Source organism: Culex quinquefasciatus, chromosome 3 (genome assembly GCF_015732765.1).
Source record: "Culex quinquefasciatus strain JHB chromosome 3, VPISU_Cqui_1.0_pri_paternal, whole genome shotgun sequence".
NCBI lineage: Eukaryota > Metazoa > Arthropoda > Insecta > Diptera > Culicidae > Culex > Culex quinquefasciatus.
In genome coordinates, this window is record NC_051863.1 from 17,310,027 (window position 1) to 17,330,475 (window position 20,449).

General features: G+C 33.3%; 2 protein-coding genes across 3 annotated transcripts in view; both read right to left on the bottom strand.

Moving 5' to 3' along the window:
* The window catches only part of LOC6051011 (G protein-activated inward rectifier potassium channel 3), a 75,194-nt gene extending 64,930 nt beyond the window's left edge, over positions 1-10,264 (bottom strand). The window contains exons 1-2 of one of the 2 annotated variants that reach the window (XM_038259202.1): positions 10,140-10,264; positions 9,837-10,045 (exon numbers count right to left, since the gene is read on the bottom strand). In XM_038259202.1, the coding sequence (XP_038115130.1) occupies positions 9,837-10,033 (197 nt within the window). In that variant the 5' untranslated portion in view covers positions 10,034-10,045; positions 10,140-10,264. Of the gene's footprint in view, positions 1-9,836; positions 10,069-10,139 lie in introns of those variants that run through there. The other variant, XM_038259201.1, reaches the window with a different exon arrangement.
* Positions 10,058-20,449, bottom strand: part of LOC6051016 (G protein-activated inward rectifier potassium channel 3) — a 225,958-nt gene continuing 215,566 nt past the window's right edge. The window contains exon 9 of the mRNA XM_038259207.1: positions 10,058-10,483. Coding sequence (XP_038115135.1) covers positions 10,368-10,483 — 116 coding nt within the window. The 3' untranslated portion in view covers positions 10,058-10,367. The remainder of the gene's footprint in view (positions 10,484-20,449) is intronic.

A 20,449-nucleotide genomic window follows, 5' to 3' on the forward strand; every position in this document is an offset into this window, starting at 1 on the left:
AAAGATCGAAAACACCTCCCACCCTCAAGCAAGCCATGATAATTGGTCGGGTAAACCTCGCGTGACCACGTGCCCCCTCACTACAGGGGACTAGAGCAGCAACGGCCTACTCTGATAATCGGCTGAGCAAATTGGCGGTTTCAATCACGCATTCGAAGTGTCGACCTTATTTTTTTCGCAAGTAGGGTAGGGTAGTCATCAATGAGACACTTTTGGTTTTCAACTTTCAACGATTTTTCTAATTTTTTCATCAGCATGTTTTTATGAGCTTTTTGTTGCATTTTGTTTCTTTTATTGTTTTTAAACATTGACCAATATATGAGATCGATCCGACATCTACAGCCAGAGTTATTCAACTGTCTCATTGTAGACGCACTTGGCAGGAACAATGAGACAACTGGGGAACAATGAGACACTCTACGAAAATCAATACTTTTCTAGTAAAACATCATGTTTTTGTATTGTTCCATTACAGGTGACTTGCCTTGAACATTTTAGAGTAATTTAGCCAACATGAAACTTTAATTTACAAAAGTTATACAAAAAAGTATTTAAATTTTGTAAAATCCATATATTTATACCAAATAACTTTGTATGTCTGGTTAAAAGAAGTTAAAATTCTATAAATATGCCAAAAATCAATTTCAATTCATGTTTTGAAATATTTACATGGATTTTGAAATGTTTAATGAAGAAAAATCAAAGTGTCTCATTGTTACCCATTGGCTAACATGAGTGGGGAACAATGAGACAGCCCTGGATTCTGGGTATATTCTAAATTTTGGTCAAATCTAATGAAAGGACATTGTAGCCCAACTCAATCCCTATGGAACGTCGAAAGAAATTTGAAGAAATATTAGTTTTGGTTTAAATGGCAACCTACGAGCGAAAAAGTATTTTTTGTCCATAATTTACTTTTACACCCCAGAATCAAACATTTATGAATAACTTTTCAAGGGAGCGTCCATAACCAAAGCCACTAATATGGCGGACGTGTATCCCGTAGACACACCTTTCCCCCAAATATGAGCCTGATTGGTTGAAACTACGACTTGTGAGAGCCATTTTATCATTGTTCCCCGTGTCTCATTGATGACTACTCTACCCTATGACAATTTATCCGGTATTTTGTTCAGTTTTTAAGATATTTTTGGAAATATCCTTCAGAGTGACAGGATTGGTAGATTGGAAAGCGGCATCAGCTAGACATATTGTTTTCGAAATGTCTAGCCATAACTGGTTATCAGTGAGGTGACCGATGAAATTGGTGTCAGATTTGGGATTGTCAATAGGTTTTTATTTGAACTTAAAGATGTAAAAGGTATCATTACCGGGCGGTCATTTGGCCATTTGGCTTACTCAGAATTATGTAACCTTTATTTGTACATTTCAAACAAATAATGCTATTGATAAAATATTCAAATTGTGGGACTACAAAACAGAAAAAGACGTTAAACGTTAGGGGAAAAAACACTCATTGATATTTTACAAATTTGTTACAGTAGCGTAACGTATCATATGAGCGATTTTCAACGAAATCGGCCGATTTCGTGCATTGTTATTTTGTTGTTTTTTTTTTTTTTTTTCATTTGACTACAACTTTTTGAGGGCATTCTATTTGACCAAAGAAGCCATTTTGGGTCATTGATTCAACCATACAAGTCTCCATACAATGTTGGCAGTTATCCATACAAAATTGTACGTAAATATTCGAAAATCTGTATCATTTGGAGAATTTTTTTGGCCGTTTTAATGACTACGGCAAAGTTGAAATTATTGATGATTTTATCACAAAATAAAATCTACAAATTCGTATTTATCTACATGTTAAGGGAAGAAAACCCCGCAACTTTCGTGTCATGGAGAAAAATGGGCCAAATTTTGTCGCCGGTTTATAACTTTTTGAAAATATAGAAATCTTAACCAACTTTGTTTTTCGCAGCAGTGTTTAAGTAAACTCAAATTTACAATCGAAAAGTTGATAAAAATTTAAAATAAAATATTAATAAAAGCGTAGATAGACTGCACCGTTTACGAGAAATGGCCACTTACAGTAAGATTTGAACTGAAAATTTGCAGTTTATAGATTTTTTAGTTTAGCTTTCATAAGTAACCATTTCTCAAAAATGTTGCCGAATAAGCATTCAAGATTGGACCTCTGATTGCTGACATACAGCAAACAAAAGAAAAACAAACAGGAATATTTATGTTATCACAAGCTTACCCCGACAAACTTCGTTCTGCCTTTTTTCGTTTGTTGACGTTTTAAGCTTTTTTGCCTATTCAGCCTCCTGTGATCAAAATTTGATTTTATGTAACTTTTCCCATACATTCTGCAGATTTTCCGGAATCGGTTCCAGAGTGGTCAGAGTTGTCACTTTTTGGCGTAAGAACCTTCCTTGGACTTATACGAACCCAACGCAACAAAGAGCACCTCGATCCGACGCTCCGTATTGAACTGATTCGCGTTCGAAAAAAAACCGACAAAAATTTGTATATATATAGATAGACTTGCTCCATACATTCGCATTAGCCCACCAAAGTTGAAGTTTTCAGCACTTGTTTCGAAAAGTAATACTTTTCAACATTTTTTTGATTTAAACGATTTATTGACAAAATACATGACAGTTTGACTTAACATTTCACTCAATGGGTGTTTTTTTGGAATTTCAAAAAATGTTGTATGGAACTCGTTGCAAAACTTGATTTTTTCAGCACTCTTCGTATTTATCCAACTCGGTTAACCTCGTTTGATAAATGTACGACTCGGGCAGGAAAAATCATCTTTTTGCAACTTGTTGCATAAACTACTATTAAAACACTTTTCATTTAAATGTTAAAATTATAGCTTGTAATTTCATTTTGTATGTTTTTTAATATAAAAATTTCGATGTTTTGGGAAATTTCGATGGGACTTCGGATAATCAAATCATGAACAAAATAAATTTGACCAGTCGGCTTGGGTTCGATTCCAGACGGTCCCGGTGGCATTTTTCGAGACGAGATTTGTCTGATCACGCCTTCCGTCGGAAGGGAAGTAAATGTTGGTCCCGGACTAACCTACAAAGGTTAGGTCGTTAGCTCAGTCCAGGTGTAGGAGTCGTCTCCCTGGGTCCTGTCTCGGTGGAGTCGCTGGTAGGCAGTTGGACTAACAATCCAAAGGTCGTCAGTTCGAATCCCGGGGTAGATGGAAGCTAAGGCGTAAAAAGAGGTTTGCAATTGCCTCAACAATCAAGCCTTCGAACACCTAGTTTCGAGTAGGAATCTCGCAATCGAGAACGCCAAGGCAATGCTGTAGAGCGAATAATTTGATTTTTTTGATCATATTTTATTTATTTTCTTACTTCAAACATGAATTCCTAGTTTTGAGAAAATCATGACAGTTTGTGAATACTGAAATAATGCTATTCATCATATTTTTTTTAATTTGTTAAACAATAGTAAAATAACTTTTTAAACTTTTTTTTCAAAACTTCTTCTTGAAGTATTTTATGATTCTTCTCAAACACGGTCAGTATGATACCATACCATTCTGTAAGTATTTAATTTGAACTCTTCATTTTTTCGAAAAAAAAACATCTCAAACTTACCAAAGTCACCCGGCTCTCGAAGTCACCCCAACTTATTTATTATGGCAAATTAATCATAAGTAAGTCGCTCATTAGGTAGCCTTAAAAAATTAGAGCTAAAAATTTTTTTCAAGATTTTTTTTTTAATTTTCAAATTATAGAAAACTTAAGTTATGTACCTGAAATGTTAGAATTTAGCCTGTCATTTATTTAAAGAATAACAAATCCGCAAATTATTGTAAAATATGCATTTAAAACGTTTTACCTTTTCCAAAAGAAAATATGTTTTACTGAAAATGCCTTGAAGTTATAATTCTGTTTCATAATATTGAATGGTTGCCCCTACTGAAATGTTAGTCTTGATTTGAAAATAAAATAAAATATTGTTTTCGAAAAGATCTGAAAATTTCACGAACGTTTCGTATTTTAACATTGAAAATCGCACCATTAGAAAACATCAATTTTCCTGTTTTTAAACCTTTGCAATATCTCTGCAACTAAGGGTCGTATCAACAAAGTTCAAAAAAGCAAAATATAGAGAATTTCCTCGCATTTCAATTTTTTTTAAATGTGGGCAAACAAGGGCACTTATTTTTGAAAAATTAAAAACTGCGACTATAACTATATATAACTTGAAAACGATGCACTTTATCAAAATTTCACTAGAGTACTTTTTGATTGAAAATTCGATCAATATTTCAATTTTTTGAAAAAAATCAGTATTGATTCGAAAAATCATAACTAGGTCAAAGATTTTTTGCCCGTTCTGGACATGTCAGAAAAGTTGGCGTAAGATGTCCTCTAAAACATATCAGAGCAATTCTCTGAGATTTCGGTCATTCGATTTTTTTTGTATTTTTTAATCCGGCTGAAACTTTTTTGGTGCCTTCGGTATGCCCAAAGAAGCCATTTTGCATCATTAGTTTGTCCATATAATTTGCCATACAAATTTGGCAGCTGTCCATACAAAAATGATATATAAAAATTCAAAAATCTTTATCTTTTGAAGGAATTTTTTGATCGATTTGGTGTCTTCGGCAAAGTTGTAGGTATGGAAACAAAAAAATGATACACGGTAAAAAAAAAATTGGTGATTTTTTATTTAACTTTTTGTCACTAAAACTTGATTTGCAAAAAAACACTATTTTTATTTTTTTTTATTTTTTTTTTTTAATTTTTTATATGTTTTAGAGGACAAAAAATGCCAACTTTTCTGAAATTTCCAGAATGGGCAAAAAATCTTTGACCGAGTTATGATTTTTTGAATCAATACTGATTTTTTCAAAAAAACGAAATATTGGTCGCAAAAATTTTTCAACTTTATTTTTCGATGTAAAATCGAATTTGCAATCAAAAAATACTTTAGTGAATTTTTGATAAAGTGCACCGTTTTCAAGTTATAACCATTTTTAGGTAACTTTTTTAAAATAGTCGCTGTTTTTCATTTTTTTTAAATTAGTGCCCATGTTTGCCTGTGTGGATCAATCGGACCGCGCGCTGGAATCACAATCCAGAGGTCGCTGGTTCGAATCCCGAGGCGGACGCAAAAAATTCTAAGTGTAAAAATATAGGTATTCGGTGCCCTCTGCCCGTGCCATACCTTCACACTTAGGAGACCCGGGAGGCGGAGTCTTGTCGCAAAAAGAACGATACACACCTGTGGATCCGTTGACGAAACCGCAAGGTTTAAGAGGGCCACATTATAAGGTGTTACGTCGATTCCGTTTTTCCGCCCATGTTTGCCTACCTTTGAAAAAAATACTTTTTGAAAAGCTGAGAAAATTCTCTATATTTTGCTTTTTCGGACTTTGTTGATACGACCCTTAGTTGCTGAGATATTGCCATGCAAAGGTTTAAAAACAGGAAAATTGATGTTTTCTAAGTCTCACCCAAACAACACACCATTTTCTAATGTCGATATCTCAGCAACTAATGGTCCGTTAAAATATATATTTTAAAATATGAAACATTCGTAAAATTTTCCGATCTTTTCGAAAAAAATATTTTCAAAAATTTAAAATGAAGACTAACATTTCAAACGGGCGTAATATTGAATATTGGCCGAAGTTCACCAAGTTGGATAAATACGAAGAGTGCTGAAAAAATCAAGTTTTGCAACAAGTTCCATTCAACATTTTTTGCAATTCCAAAAAACACAAACTGAGTGAAATTTTATGTCAAATTTTCATGTATTTTGTCAATAAATCGTTTAAATCAAAAAAATGTTGAAAAGTATTACTTTTCGAAACAAGTGCTGAAAAGTTCAACTTTTCAGCACCCATTTGAATGCTGAAAAGTAGAACTTTTCAGCATTTATTTTCAAAAGTGTTGCTATTCGATTCTGTTATTTTTGGTACAGAAAAATAGTCTATTTCGTCGTTCAAGAATGACAGGAAAAGTAAGTAGTTTCACGACGGAAATGCAAAAATCATCTTTTTGCAACTTGTTGCATAAACTACTATTAAAACACTTTTTTTCGTTTAAATGTTAAAATCATGGCTTGAAATTTCATTTTATATGTTTTTTAATATAAAAATTTCGATGTTTTGGGTAATTTCGATGGGACTTCGGATAATCGAATCATGAACAAAATAAATTTGATATCATATTATTTATTTTCTTACTTCAAACATAAATTCCTAGTTTTGCGACCCCAGCTCAGTCAAATTTGTATAAAAAACGCCGTCTTGGATATAAACATTATTTTTCCGTGATTCGATTATCCAAGTGACTTCACGGAGACAACGGATAATCGAGTCTGAACTGTATTTGAAATCGAATGAATGTTAAACAACTGTACTGGTTAACAATGCATTTAACAACTTTTTTTTTAATTAAATGTTGCAACCATGGCGAATAATTTTTTTCTAAGTAACATTGTTTAAAAAATAGAATATTGTCCATGATTCATTAAAATTAGGTTTGTTTATAAAATTGCCGATTCATATTGCATTTTAAACTGAATTGCTGAAAAAAGAGCCTATAAATAAGAAAACTTTTAAAATTATGTTTGAAAAATATATAACATACGCATAAAAATGTTTTGTAGAATCAGCCTGTACGAGGTTTGTTTCAACAAAATTTTTGTTGAATATAATCAACGCCGATTTTGCGTCGAAACGAACCTTGATTTTCTCAATTCCACAAAAATATTTTTTTTGTTTTGAAAAAGTTGCTTTGACGTTTAGCGTGTATTCAACAAAAATCTTGATTGTCAAATCAACAAAATGTTTTGTTGATTCAAATATGCCTAATTTTTCTGCGTGCATTTATTATAAACAAACTAGGTTTACCTTCCTCTAAGAGAAAATTGTTCAAAAAAAATTCGAAAAAGTATTCCGTTTTCCTATTCGAACTATTCTTCCTTGAGAAAATCATGACAGTTTGTGAATACTGAAATAATGCTATTCATCATATTTTTTTAATTTTTTAAACAATAGTTAAATAACTTTTTAAACTTTTTTTTTCAAATCTTCTTCTTGAAGTATTTTATGACAATTCTCAAACACGGTCAGTATGATACCATACCATTCCGTACGTATTTAATTTGTACTCTTATTTTATTCGAAAAAACAATCTCATGCATATCAAGCCACAGGTTCTCGAAGTCACCCCATTTATGGTCCTTTCAACGCGTGCTTAACTAATTTATTACGGCAAATTAATCATTAGTACACCCAAAGTTAAAGAACGAGAGGATAGTCCTCACGAAAAGAAACGTGAGGAAAGTGCTATTTTGCGAGAGTATAGTCCTCTCGCGTGTTCATTCGTTCATTGAAACAGTTCATCCTACTGAATGGCTTATATGGACAAATGACCACCACTCAGTCACCGAACCATGGTGGCCCATACGGCAAAGGCACGGTGCAATATGCCGAAGGTCTTGGGTTCGATTCTCGGTACCGGTACTTTTTTTTTTTTTTTGATAGATGAACTTTTTTGAAGATGAACCCATGAGTAAAGTACTCTCGTTAATTTCGGCATTTATCCTCTCAGTCCGCACACAGTACCATTTTACTACCGAATCGTGCTCTTTATCCTCTCGTATGCCGATGTCTAGTTCTGGGTGTAAGTCGCTCATTAAGTACCTTTAAAAAATTAGAGCTAAAGTTTTTTTTCGCAGGATTTTTTTTTAAATTTCAAATTATTTAAAACTTAAGTTATGTATCTGAAATGTTAGAATTTACCCTGTAATTTATTTCAAGAATAACAAATACGCAATTAATGTAAAATATGCATTTATAACGTTTTATTTTCAACTTTTTCCAAAAAAAATATGTTTTACTGAAAATGCCTTGAAGTTTTAATTCTGTTTCATAATATTGAATGTTTGCCCCTACTGAAATGTAAGTCTTGATTTGAAAATAAAATAAAATGTTGTTTTCGAAAAGATCGGAAAATTTCACGAACGTTTCGTATTTTAATATTGAAAATCGCACCATTAGAAAACATCAATTTTCCTGTTTTAAAACCTTTGCATGGCAATATCTCTGCAACTAAGGGTCGTATCAACAAAGTTCAAAAAAGCAAAATATAGAGAATTTTCTCAGCTTTTCAACCATTTTTTTTTTTTTCAAATGTGGGCAAACAAGGGCACTAATTCTAAAAAATGAAAAACTGCGACTATTTTCAAAAAAGTTACCTAAACATGGCTATAACTTGAAAACGATGCACTTTATCAGTACTTTTTGGTTGAAAATTCGATCAATATTTCAATTTTTTGAAAAAATCAATATTGATTCAAAAAATCATAACTCGGTCAAAGATTTTTTGCCCGTTCTGGAAATGATGTCCTCTAAAACACATCAGAAAATGAAAAAAAAAATAAAAATAGTGTTTTTAAAAATTTGTCGAACACATCAAATCGATCAAAAAAAACCTTCAAAAGATACAGATTTTTGAATTTTCGTACATCATTTTTGCATGGACAGCTGCCAAATTTGTATGGAAAATTATATGGACAAACTAATGACGCAAGATGGCTTCTTTGGGCATACCGAAGGCACCAAAAAGGTTTCAGCTGGTTTAAAAAATACAAAATTAAAATTTAAAAAAAAGATCGATTTCGTAGAGAATTGGTTATTTGTAATGATATTAGTCACTTCGAGGATTTTTTTTACAAATTTTGATTTTTTAGGCCACAGATCAGAAGAAAGTATGCGATAAATAATTTATCGCATACTAATTATTAGTACATTGCTAGCCACTGGAAATCGCAGTGATGTTTTAGCAAGAAAGCTATGAAACAATGTTTAAAAATCTATTTCTAGCGACCGGATTTTCTGATCAATTTGGTTGTCTTCGGCAAAGTTGTAGCGATTGCTTAGAAGTTTTCAGAAAAATTAGCTACACTCTAAATAATACAAATTTGTTATTGAATTTTCACACAAAAAAAATAATTGCAGAAAATATAATGCAAATTTCAGTTGACACCATTAAAACAGCGTGAAATTTTTAAGAAACGATAACTCAGCTAATTTGTCTCAGATTTTCAATGCCAAAAAAGTATCGTGAAACTATCAAATCTTTCGAAAAAAATATTTTTTAATCAACCCTAACATTTGATATGATCAAATATATCTGGTTTTCTGCCTTTTTGTGTGAAAAGTCCAAATAAAAAATGGGTAATTTTTTTAGATTATAGTTATTTTTCTTAGCAATACCAACATTTTTGCTGATCAGAAGATCCGTTCTTTATATAAAGTTTTTTGAATACTTTAAAAATCTTTTTTTGTGGGTGATTGCACAAATATTATGGAGACTTGTATGGACGAATTATTGATGCAAAATTACTCCTTTGAGTTTAGAAAAAGTACATACCAAGTTTCATCCAAATCAAAAATTAAAAAAAAAACAAAAAAAAGCTCATTCTTGATAGAATTGCTCAGGAGTACTTTAATGAAAAAAAGAACACAAATTTTCTGAACTAAACTCTTAAGATGAAGATATAACTTAAACCAATATCTTTATTAACACTGAAATAATTGAAAGTCCAATTATCGTTGCAAATTATCTTCTTCAGTCCTTCAGTTCCTAATCGCTTTCGACAAAAACTCTTGAAGAGCAAACCAATTGAGGTTGCATTAAGTGGTATCTTTCGTAGACAGAGGACCATCAAGTATTGACCATCCTTCGGAACCCTCAAGTTTAGTGCTAATAGGTTTATCTTCTGCCATCAACTTTGTTCCAACAGGTGCACGATGAAAACATTGCAGGAAAAAGCGGAACAAAACTGTCATCGGTGGCAACTTTGTCCCCAAAACTTACCTCACACTCTCCTGCCGGCTAAACCCACTGCCATGGGTCGAAATTCGGGCCAAGCTCGGAACAATCGTCAGCGGCAGATTCCCGATCACGCTGTCCAGCGAGTCCGGCTCCTCCTCGATTACACCGGGCCGCATAAAAATCCTCGCCGCCAGCGGTTTCTTCTCCTCGGCCATCAGAGCCAGTTGCCGGTCGGACATTTTCTCGCAGAACTAATTTTGATCTTTTTTTTTTAGACTATTTCACTTTATTTTGAAATCTACTTTTTTTTGTTGCTTGTTTTCAATCTTAAAAAATCTTACTCACTAGTATAAAATGATGAATTTCATTCAATTGCAGCTTACAGCTTCTTCTTGCGCTATTCTGGGCTTACTTTTAAAATCACACTTAACCTACGATATGAGTGTTACACGCTAAAAATGAATGGAACGAACTTTTTTTTCCCTCGAAAAAAACTAACAAATCAAATCAAAACAACCGCCGGAAGTAAAACGCATCCACTTATTATCAACACTTTTGTTCGCGCGCGTTTGCTCAGCAACCGTCCTCCCCGTCCCGGCACAATTCCGCGGCACTTCCGGACCCGGAATCGTCCACCGCCGGCCGTTGTTCCTCGGCCGCAACTCCGCACTCACTGTCGTCGGTCAGTTCTGCGGATTCGTTTCGAGAGGGAAGAAGCAAAAGCAAAAAAAGAACGTTGCTTAATTAAATCCAATTAGTCGGTTCATCTCAATTTGACGTGTACGCGCGGGAGTGTACTGAGTGACATTTGACACTGAACTTCACCTTAACCGCAGAGTAGGCGACGCGGCTGGTTAGAACAAAAGCACGCACGCACACACACACACACACACACTGTCAAACGGGTTAGTCGCGGTTTAGTTAGTACGGCCTGCTAGGATCAACCCGCGGCGGCGGTCAAGTTTTCGCGAACGCGTACCGTGGCCAACTGGGATTGCGACGGATCGTCTAGTTTAGAACAAACCGCGGCTGTCCAGATTATACCCTTTGGCCAAGCCGGGTAAACTCAGTGGTAGAATGCAAGTCGATTTGAAAATATGTTTCAACTTCAAATTCTACTGACGTTTACTCAACCACTGAGTGTAGAACCAGAGAGACAGAGAGGATTTGTCCGAAACGAGCATAGTTGTTAGTAAGAGGGTTTAATTAAATCACAATGAAACCGGCTCGCGCAGCATCATTTTTAAGTGCCTTTGTCACAACCTACACAGAGAGACAGAGAAAGAGAGTAAACTAGAATTGTCACAGAGAAAAAAGAGAGAGAGCAAGTGATGACCTGGACCTCGGGATGGGGGGCATTAGGTCTAGTTTAAGCCACTTGTGTGAAATCACAGCTGGCTGCGATTGACCAGCCGAGAGTCGGACAATTGAGCTGATCAACTCGGGAGAGTAAACAAATAATGTGCGGGACAAATTTGAGTGCATGACTCTGGAGTCTGGCCATGGGTGCACGACCTTGTCGAAATGTATTGAAGTTGTTCAATTGGGTCCTAAAATGAAGCTTAGATTGCTGATATTATTGTCTACAGCGATAGAGCTTATTTTTCTGAGTACAATGACCCTTTGTACGACCATAAAGAGCTTAAAATGGATTTTTAAATCAATTTTGAAAAATCAACCTCGCGGTCCTTCTTGACAGAAAAGCTCCTACTTGACAGCTCGTTCAAAGGGGACCATAGTTGATCCATCGAAAAAATGTTGTCTTGTCAAAAAAAAAAATTGCATTAAAATGAAAAAAAGTGATCAGAAATGGTTTTTAATCGTGTTTTTTACCGTTGTACATAAAAATTGAGATAGGGCTTTAGTACCCAATTGTTTTACGGCAAAGCAGTTTCATTAGTCAATGAAACAATAAATGGGTTGAGTATTTCAATGACCCCACAGTCTTAATTTAGAACTTTTCTTTTCAAAATTGAAGATTTGTTAAACCAGTCTGCAGGTATAAGTAGGCCTTAAATATGGGCTATACCAGGGGTGCCCAACCTTTTGGCCCTGCGGGCCAGATCTGATTTTTCTGAAGCAGTGGCGGGCCGGAACTAATATTTGATAAAAGTTGAAAAAGTAAGCATATTTGTCCCGCCCGTGTGGATCAATCGGACCGCGCACTGGACTCACAATCCAGAGGTCGCCGGTTCGAATCCCGCGGCGGGCGCTCTAAAATTCTTTGTGTAAATATGGGTATTCGGCGCCGTCGCTCCGTGCCATACTTTCATACACTTAGGAGCCCAGGGCGGCGAAGTCCTTGTAGATAAAAAGGAAGACACTAGTGGTTGGTACTAGCAATGGTGGCCGACAGCTATAAAGTCAACTTCGTATTTATTTCAATTGTATTTATGATTGGGTTCTTTTAAAGTTAATAAATAAAAGAACTTGTATTGCAAATAATATTCATATACCTTGATTTTAAGAATGGAAAACAAAGATAACTTTTGAAAATGTGTTTATTCGACTTATTTTAATGTTTGTTTGTTTAAAATTGCATAGTTATTGTTTTGACGATTGCAATTAAATACCTTAATATATTTTTTTTACAAAAAACATTCCAATTTTAATGGTCGTTGCAATTTTTTTAACTTCAATTTATTCAACACTACAATATAAAAAATCAATGAGACATTTAAAATTTATTCAAACGAAATTTGCTTTCTAATATCCTTTATAAAAAAAACTTTTTGCGTTGTTATTCAAATTCAAATATTTCAAAACGATTTTAAACACACACTTAGAAATTCAAAGTTTATAAAAAAATATATTTTTTGCTTTCTGATTTCATTACACATTTTGAGACTTTTTTTCAATATTTTCTAAATATTTGCAACGATCTATTTTCAGTATGAATAAGTTTTTTAAAGCTTTTTTTAAAAAAAAAACAATTTTTAAAATATCAATATAAAAATTATAAGAATTAAATTGAAACATGAAGAATATTGTTATGATGTGTTAAAAATTGATCTCAAGCTTATTTTTTAATTCAGACAATCAATTTATTTATTTAATATTTCAAGCAAAACAATGTAAAAGGGCCGATGCCCAAGTGTAAACAAAGAGTCCATCCTGCTCACGTCAGTTGATATTTACCTTAGGAACGAGCAGGATAGACTCTTTGTTTACACTTCGACTTCGGCTCTTTTACAATGTTTTGCTAGATTTCATAAGCAGCCTTAAGGGTCGGTTATAGAACTATTTTTTAAAGCCGTCGCGGGCCGGATGAAATGGCTTCACGGGCCGGATCTGGCCCGCGGGCCGGACGTTGGACAGGCCTGGTATGGAATTTCAAATAATCGAACCACGAACAAAAATTTTTTTTTCGTATTTTTTTCATTTTCTTGTTTTTAAAATAAAATTTTAGTTCTACGACTCCATTTTAGGCAAATTTGAGCTGTTGATTGCCTTTTTAACCCACCGATTTCATACAAATCGGACCACCTTCTCCCATTCAATTTTTGTTTTTTAGGTCTATTCAATTTTTGTGAATCTACGTATTCTTGCTACGAATTATTGAATTTTAAGTTTTCCCAATAAAGGTAACAAATGATCTTAAATTTCTCAATTACTAACATAAAACATACAAACTTTTTTTTAAATCATATTTTAAAAAATATCAATTTCTTCCTTGGGGACCATCCATTAACCACGTGGACACTTTTTTGGAAATCTACCCAACCCCCCCCCCCCCCTCCCACTAAAGTGTCCACGTGGTTTATGGATGGCCCCTAGACGAATAGTCATAATATTCAATAATGCAACACATTACAAACCAATGAGAAATTTACGATAATTAAACACACCCTTCACCCACACCCACAAGAAACCCGCATATTTAACCAAAAAAAAAACATAATTTGTAATATTAGTACCAAACTATAAACACTTTTGTAAAAATATTTAAAATATAAAATAATCATAGGTTCAACCGGATTCCGATTTTTTGAACACATATATTAAGATAATTTGAAAAATGGATTAAAACCTTGAAAGTTCACGATATTTACAAATAAAACCGCTCCATCAATTTGAATACAGGGAAAATTTATAAAAATAATTCACGTTGTTGATGCCAATGAATGATGAAAGTTGATGAAATTTCAGGAGTTTTTTTTAAATGTACTAAAAACATATGAAATACAATAGCTTATGGGGCCTTTCGAAAAAAAAAACTGTAGATTTTTTCTTTTATAAAAAAAAAATTTTTAACTCTAGAAAAACATTAATGCATTAAAAATCTCTATCAAAAATTGCAAATTAAGTAAATTTAAGAATGTTCAAAAAAAAAAATGGTCTTGTGAACATTTGAGTAGTTATACGACTTTAAAAACTCTACTGTAGTGAAAATCTTATCCAAATGTTGCGCATAGAAGCAACACAAAGTATGCAAATTTGAGTATTAAAAAAAAAGAGTTTTTCTTTTACTGTAAAACTATAATGTGCAGAAAATCTTAAAAAAAAAAAGCATCGTTTAAACCCTTGATAGAAATCATCACCTAAAATATTTTCTGAAAAATACGGTATCTTGTTTCAGTATTTTACATTAAAAACTCTAATGTCGTGAAAATCTTTCAAAAGCTTTCAAAGAGTTTTAAGGCACAAAAATAAAAATAAATCTGAAATTACAAGCCACACTTTAAAACATTTAGGGGAAAGTGGGGCAAGTGAAACAAGCTAAGGAAATGCTCGTCAAATCTCATTAAAAACGTTAAAACATCTGTCGGATTTTTTCATAATCATCTTATTTCAGGTTTTGACTAAGACTGTGATAGAACAAATTTTGATAAAATCCTGTTTTTCAATGTCAAAAAACGAGTTTAAAATTTTTGATTTTCCGTACGTTCTACTCAACTAGTGGGGCAAGACGAACAACCCGTTGGGGAAAGAGGAACAATGCATGAAACAACATGTTAATTTTCTAACAAGTGAACTGCTATCACTTTGAAACATCAGATTAGAATGTATTTGAAACGTTTCCTTCATTTTTAAGTTAAATAATAATATTTTACTAAAAATTTGATCGTTTTTACGAAAAAAATAATTACTAACATGATAAAAAGTAAATTTTCATAGTATCACTTTATTTTGTAAAGACATTTTTTTAAACAATTGTTTATCAGTTTTTAAGAACTTTTTTGTATTTATTTCCCAATAAAATATGTTGTTGCAGCAATTCGTATTTTTTCCATACTAAAAATCCATATGGTACACTTGCCCCACCGGAACAAGATTTTTTAAAAGCTCTCAGCAAAAATAACCAAAAGTTAAATCATACTTTCTAATAGGTGCAAATCATTGGTTGGAACACTACTGATCTAGGAAAAATAGCATTTTGATAAAATGAGCCTTATAACGAACCCTAAGCCTTATTTTGTACTTTCCAAATATTTACTTCATTAAATCTTATGCCCCGTGGCGTTTACGTCGTTTTGGCGGTTATGTGGTAGTAGAATCAGCTAATTGCATTGCTAGCAACAATTCCTCATACTGGAAAAAATCAAAATTGGAAAAAATACGGCCGTACGAGCGATTGTATGGTCGTCTTGCCCCATATGGTCGTCTTGCCCCACCTTCCCGTAATTGAAAAAAAATGTTGAAAAATGCAATATTTACTTGTAGGTACAGTTGATTTAAAAAAAATAAAAATTTAAAAAAGTAAAATTTGACAAAAATACAAATTTAAGCGAAAAACAAACTATTTCCGTACTGTATATAAGGGTGGCCAAATCCAGGCTTTTTCGGGGCTGCCTCCTAAAATCTAAAATTGACCTGTCACTAGGCTAAGTTCCCAATTTGAGCTCATTCTGACCACGGAACCAGCTCGGGGGTAGCCCCAAGAAAGCCAAGACTTAGACCATAGGGGAAACTGTATAGGGGAAATTTACCCTTTCTCAGCCTATTTTCATTATCGGCCTACCAGCACTTTGATCATGAAATACAGCTTTCATAAAGCGTGTTTGACTGTTCCAAAGTAACAAATAGCTCAAGTAAAAGTAAGCAAGCAACTCTCCATTGTTAATGTATCAAAAATGTTGATTTAATAGCGGAAAACTGCAAAAGTGATGAGAATTGATCAAACGGCATAGAGTGATTAAAATTTAATAAATAAAATATCACAATATGATTTTTGTTAACTGTCTACAACGTTATAAAGAGTTATAGAGATTGATTCAGAATTCAATTATTTAAAATATATGTTAAAGTAAGGGGCCTTTCTAAACATTCCTAAACAATGGGAAATTGGCATCAAAATTGAATATTTTTATAATAAAACCACAAATTTTAAAATAAAATAAATGAAACTCATAGATCCCATTCTAGTTCAGAGGACGGTCGCTAGCTGGACCATTAATCCGAAGCTGATCTGCAAAGAGAGATTTACCTTTTTTGTTCACGACCGTCGACCGTGTATCCTCTGCTCTTATTTCAGTGCTGTTTGTCGAGTTCAAATGGATGTCAAATTTGCAATTAAATTATCACCTCTACTCGCGGCTCTGTATACGAAACGGATGATGTTTGCAGCGTGATGTGAGATCAGCGTTACTGAAAAGGGCCGCGGCCTGGAGATCGGCGCTTAAGTGTGTGAGAATTGTCGTTTTCCGGAGGAACTTGCTAATTCAAGTCTCAGTTTTGCTCGAAAAACAAAAATATTTGGATTGACGGTTGAGAAATGCAAATTTAAATAACTATTTACATAAGTTTTCAAAACGTCCAACTCGAGCACGTGTTTTCCTAATTTGGCTAAAACAATTCGTCACCGATCTTAACTAGTCGCGCTAGAACAGTGACTAACTTCGTAGCATCAATTTAGTAGTGGGGCAGCAATACGGGCAATTGCATAATCGCCGCTGTCATTTGGTCGTTGGTAGCGTGCACGGCACGGTGTTACAACATTTGGAATTGTCACGATACACGGTGGTCATTTATTTGCCTTGATCTAAAACACACAATGTATTTCATTTATTTGACTAAAACGATACCAACAAACACTTTTGAAATCATTTTATAGCTTTTTGAGCAATTCTTCCCATAAACAGAAAAATTGATTCAATTTATATTTTAAATTCAACTTGAATTTTTCAGTAATTCCGATTACCAAAAGGTCGTGTTGTCAGTCTGTAACTTTCTAATCTGTATCTATTGAAGGAATTTTTTAATCGATTTGGTGTCTTCGGCAATGTTGTAAGTATGAATATACACTACACTGAAAAAAATGATACACCGCAAAAAAAAATTTGGTGATTTTTTATTAAACTTTTAGTCACTAAAACTTGATTTGCAAAAAAAAAACACTATTTTTATTTTTTTCATTTTTTGATATGTTTTAGAGGACATCAAATGCCAACTTTTCAAAAATTTCCAGATTGTGCAAAGAATTTTTGACCAAGTTATGGATTTTTTTTATCAAAACTGATTTTTTCAAAAAAAAAAAATCGAAATATTGGTCGCAAAAATTTTTCAACTTCATTTTTCGATGTAAAATCAAATTTGCAATAAAAAGGTACTGAAGTGAAATTTTGATAAAGTGAAAATATTGTTTTCGAAAAGATCACAATATTTCACGAATGTTTCTTATTTGAATATTGAAAATCGGACCATTCATTTCTGAGATATCGAGACTTTGAAAACATCAATATTCCTGCTTTTGAATCTTTGCGTGGCAGCAACTAAGGGTCGTATCAACAAAGTTCAAAAAGCAAAATATAGCGAATTTTCTCAGCTTTTCAATTATTTTTCAAAAGTGGGCAAACATGTGCACTAATTTAAAAAATGAATAACTTCGACTATTTTCAAAACAGTCGCCTAAAAATGGATTAAACTTGAAAACGGTGCACTTTAATAAAAATTTTAATGAAGTACTTTTGATTGCAAATTCGATTTTAAATCGAAAAATGAAGTTGAAAAAATTTTGCGACCAATATGTCGATATTTAGAAAATATCTGTATTGATTAAAAAAAATCATGAGTCGGTCAAAGATTTTTTGAACAACCTGGAAATTTCAAAAAAGTTGGCATTCAATGTCCTCTAAAACATTTCAAAAAAAAAAATAAAAAAAAGGTATTTTTTGCAAATCAAGTTTTAGTGACAAAAAGTTAAATGAAAAATTATCAAATCTTTTATTACCTTGTATCATTTTTTTACAATTTTGCCGAAGACACCAAATCGATAAAAAAAATCCTTCAAAAGATACAGATATTTGAATTTTCATACATCATTATTGTATGGACAGCTGCCAAATTTGTATGGTAAATTATATGGACAAACTAATGCAAAATGGCTTCTTTGGACATACCGAAGGCACCAAAAAAGTTTCAGTCAGATTAAAAAATACAAAAATTAAAATTGAAGAAAAAATACCAATTTCGTAGAGAATTGCTCTGCTGTAGTTTGAGGTGTGCACATTTGTAAAGAGCTTTCCACAACTTGCACGGTTGTCAAAAAATCTCTGCAATCTGCAATATTTTTCATCACTTTAAACACCAAATTTGCGTTCAGCGACCCCATTTTAGTAAAATTGGAAAGGTTAATTGCATATTAAATTAAAAAATGCTTTTTTTAATATTCAATCACCGCCATTTTGGCCGCCATTTTGGATTTGTAAATTCTAAATCAGGAATCACTTTAGAATAGGGGTCATTCCATCTCAACTGTGCACGAAAAAGTGCAAATTTGAAAATTACCCTCTCCGATCCTGCTCAAATTTGGCAGGGCTGTTGATACTATCAAAACATGCAAGAATCCCGAATTTCATCCAAATCGGACCACCCCCTCCATTTTTGTATCTCCCCAAAAAATCGACTTTTTGGCGATTTTTGAGCGAAACCCCTTTCTTCAAACGACGATAAGGCTGATACAAATTTTATTTCAAGTTTTTGTCCCCCCCCCCCCCTTCAAAGTTGGCTCAAAAAATCAGGGGGCAAAAAAAATTTTTTTTTTAAACTCTAATATTTCAATGAAAATTTAAGTGCAATCAGTTGAAATTAATTTTGAATGCATTCCCCTGCGCTTAGAATCATTTTTAGCATGTTTCGGTTGATTTAAAAATCATTTGAATTTTTGAAAATTTTCGATGTTTATTATCGCAAAAAGTTTTTTTTCGCAAAAATTTTGGTTTTCGTCAAATTTTACATTTTTTGAAAGCTAATGATTGCAAAACAACTGAACTAGTGTAAAATGCATTTTAAAACAACTTTTCCGTGCAAATGTTGAAACTATGGCTTGTTATTTCAATTTTTTTTATTTTTTTATTTTTTTGCCCCCCCCCTCGAACCCGGCCCGAGCCGAGGGACAAAAACTTTGAAAAATATTTGCATCGGCCTAACTCAGGAACCACAAATCTTAGAGGGTCGGTTTTAGACTCAATTTTGAAGGAAATTGGACGTAAAATCCATTTCCGTGATCAAAATTTTGATCAATTTATTTTGTCTACCTGTATTGCGCAATTGAAAACTTTAAACGGCCGTATCTCAAAACACCCCAACTTATTTTTTTTTTTATTTGACCTCACCATCGTGTTCCCCGGCCAATTTTACATAAGAATCACTTATCGACAGAAATGAATATGTTTCGTTCCAGAGATATCGAATTTTAAAGTTTTGTGTTTTCGAGTTTACCTACATCAGCTTCATTCGCCACATCTGCTAGAATCACACAGGCGGGCTGATCAAAAACTGCTACCTGGTGTTTTGGGAGATGATTAATTTAATTTATATTTCTATAATTTTACGCAAATATTTATTCAAATGGTTAATAGGGGAAATTCTCGTATGTTTGGCAGGTTAAGTCCTCGCTCCTAGTTTTGTCCAATTGGCTCATTTTCACTATTTAAACAAAAAAAATGCAAAACTTTTGATAGAAACTTGCTTGTTCACTTCTTATTGAGCTATTTATCACTCGATTTCAGTTGAAAACGCTTTTAATCAGCTGTAATTGAATGCCAAAGCGCTGATATGGCAACATTAGAGGAACGCTAGAATTAGATGCTGTTCCCCTACCTTGATCAATCTATTTTTGTGAAAGGAATATTTATTGGGTTATTTTACGTGTTGCTAACCGTTTTAGAGTACCTCCGAGGCCATGGCTAGGGCCTTTATCATGGGCGGTAGCAAAATAGTGCCATTCAGCAAAAACCCCAAAACCTGCTTTATTATTATTATTATTATTATAGTTTATTAGTGACACTTTACCATAATTTGGCAAATCTGATTTATGATTTAAAAGATTGATCATATTAAATCAATTTTTATATTGTGAGCCAGCTCCATTTAATTAAAAGAATCCAAGATTGATATAAGAAAAAATACTGTTGTTCGGACGGTGTCGAAATCATCGCAACTAAATTTGGGGAATTAGCCGCTTTGCGGCAGATCAAACTTTGTGATTTTCTTACATTTTTCAGTTTTATACTTTCCATAAATCCTTTTCCTGCTCCTTGTGATCGTCCTTCTCTAGAGTACAACGTATACACAAATTTTATAAATTTAGCAGCAGTATTTGATCAGTTATTGATCAGCCTGCCTGTGTGCTTCTAGCAGATGCGGCGAATGAAGCTGATGTAGGTAATCTCGAAAACACAAAACTTTAAATTTCGATATCTCTGGAACGAAAC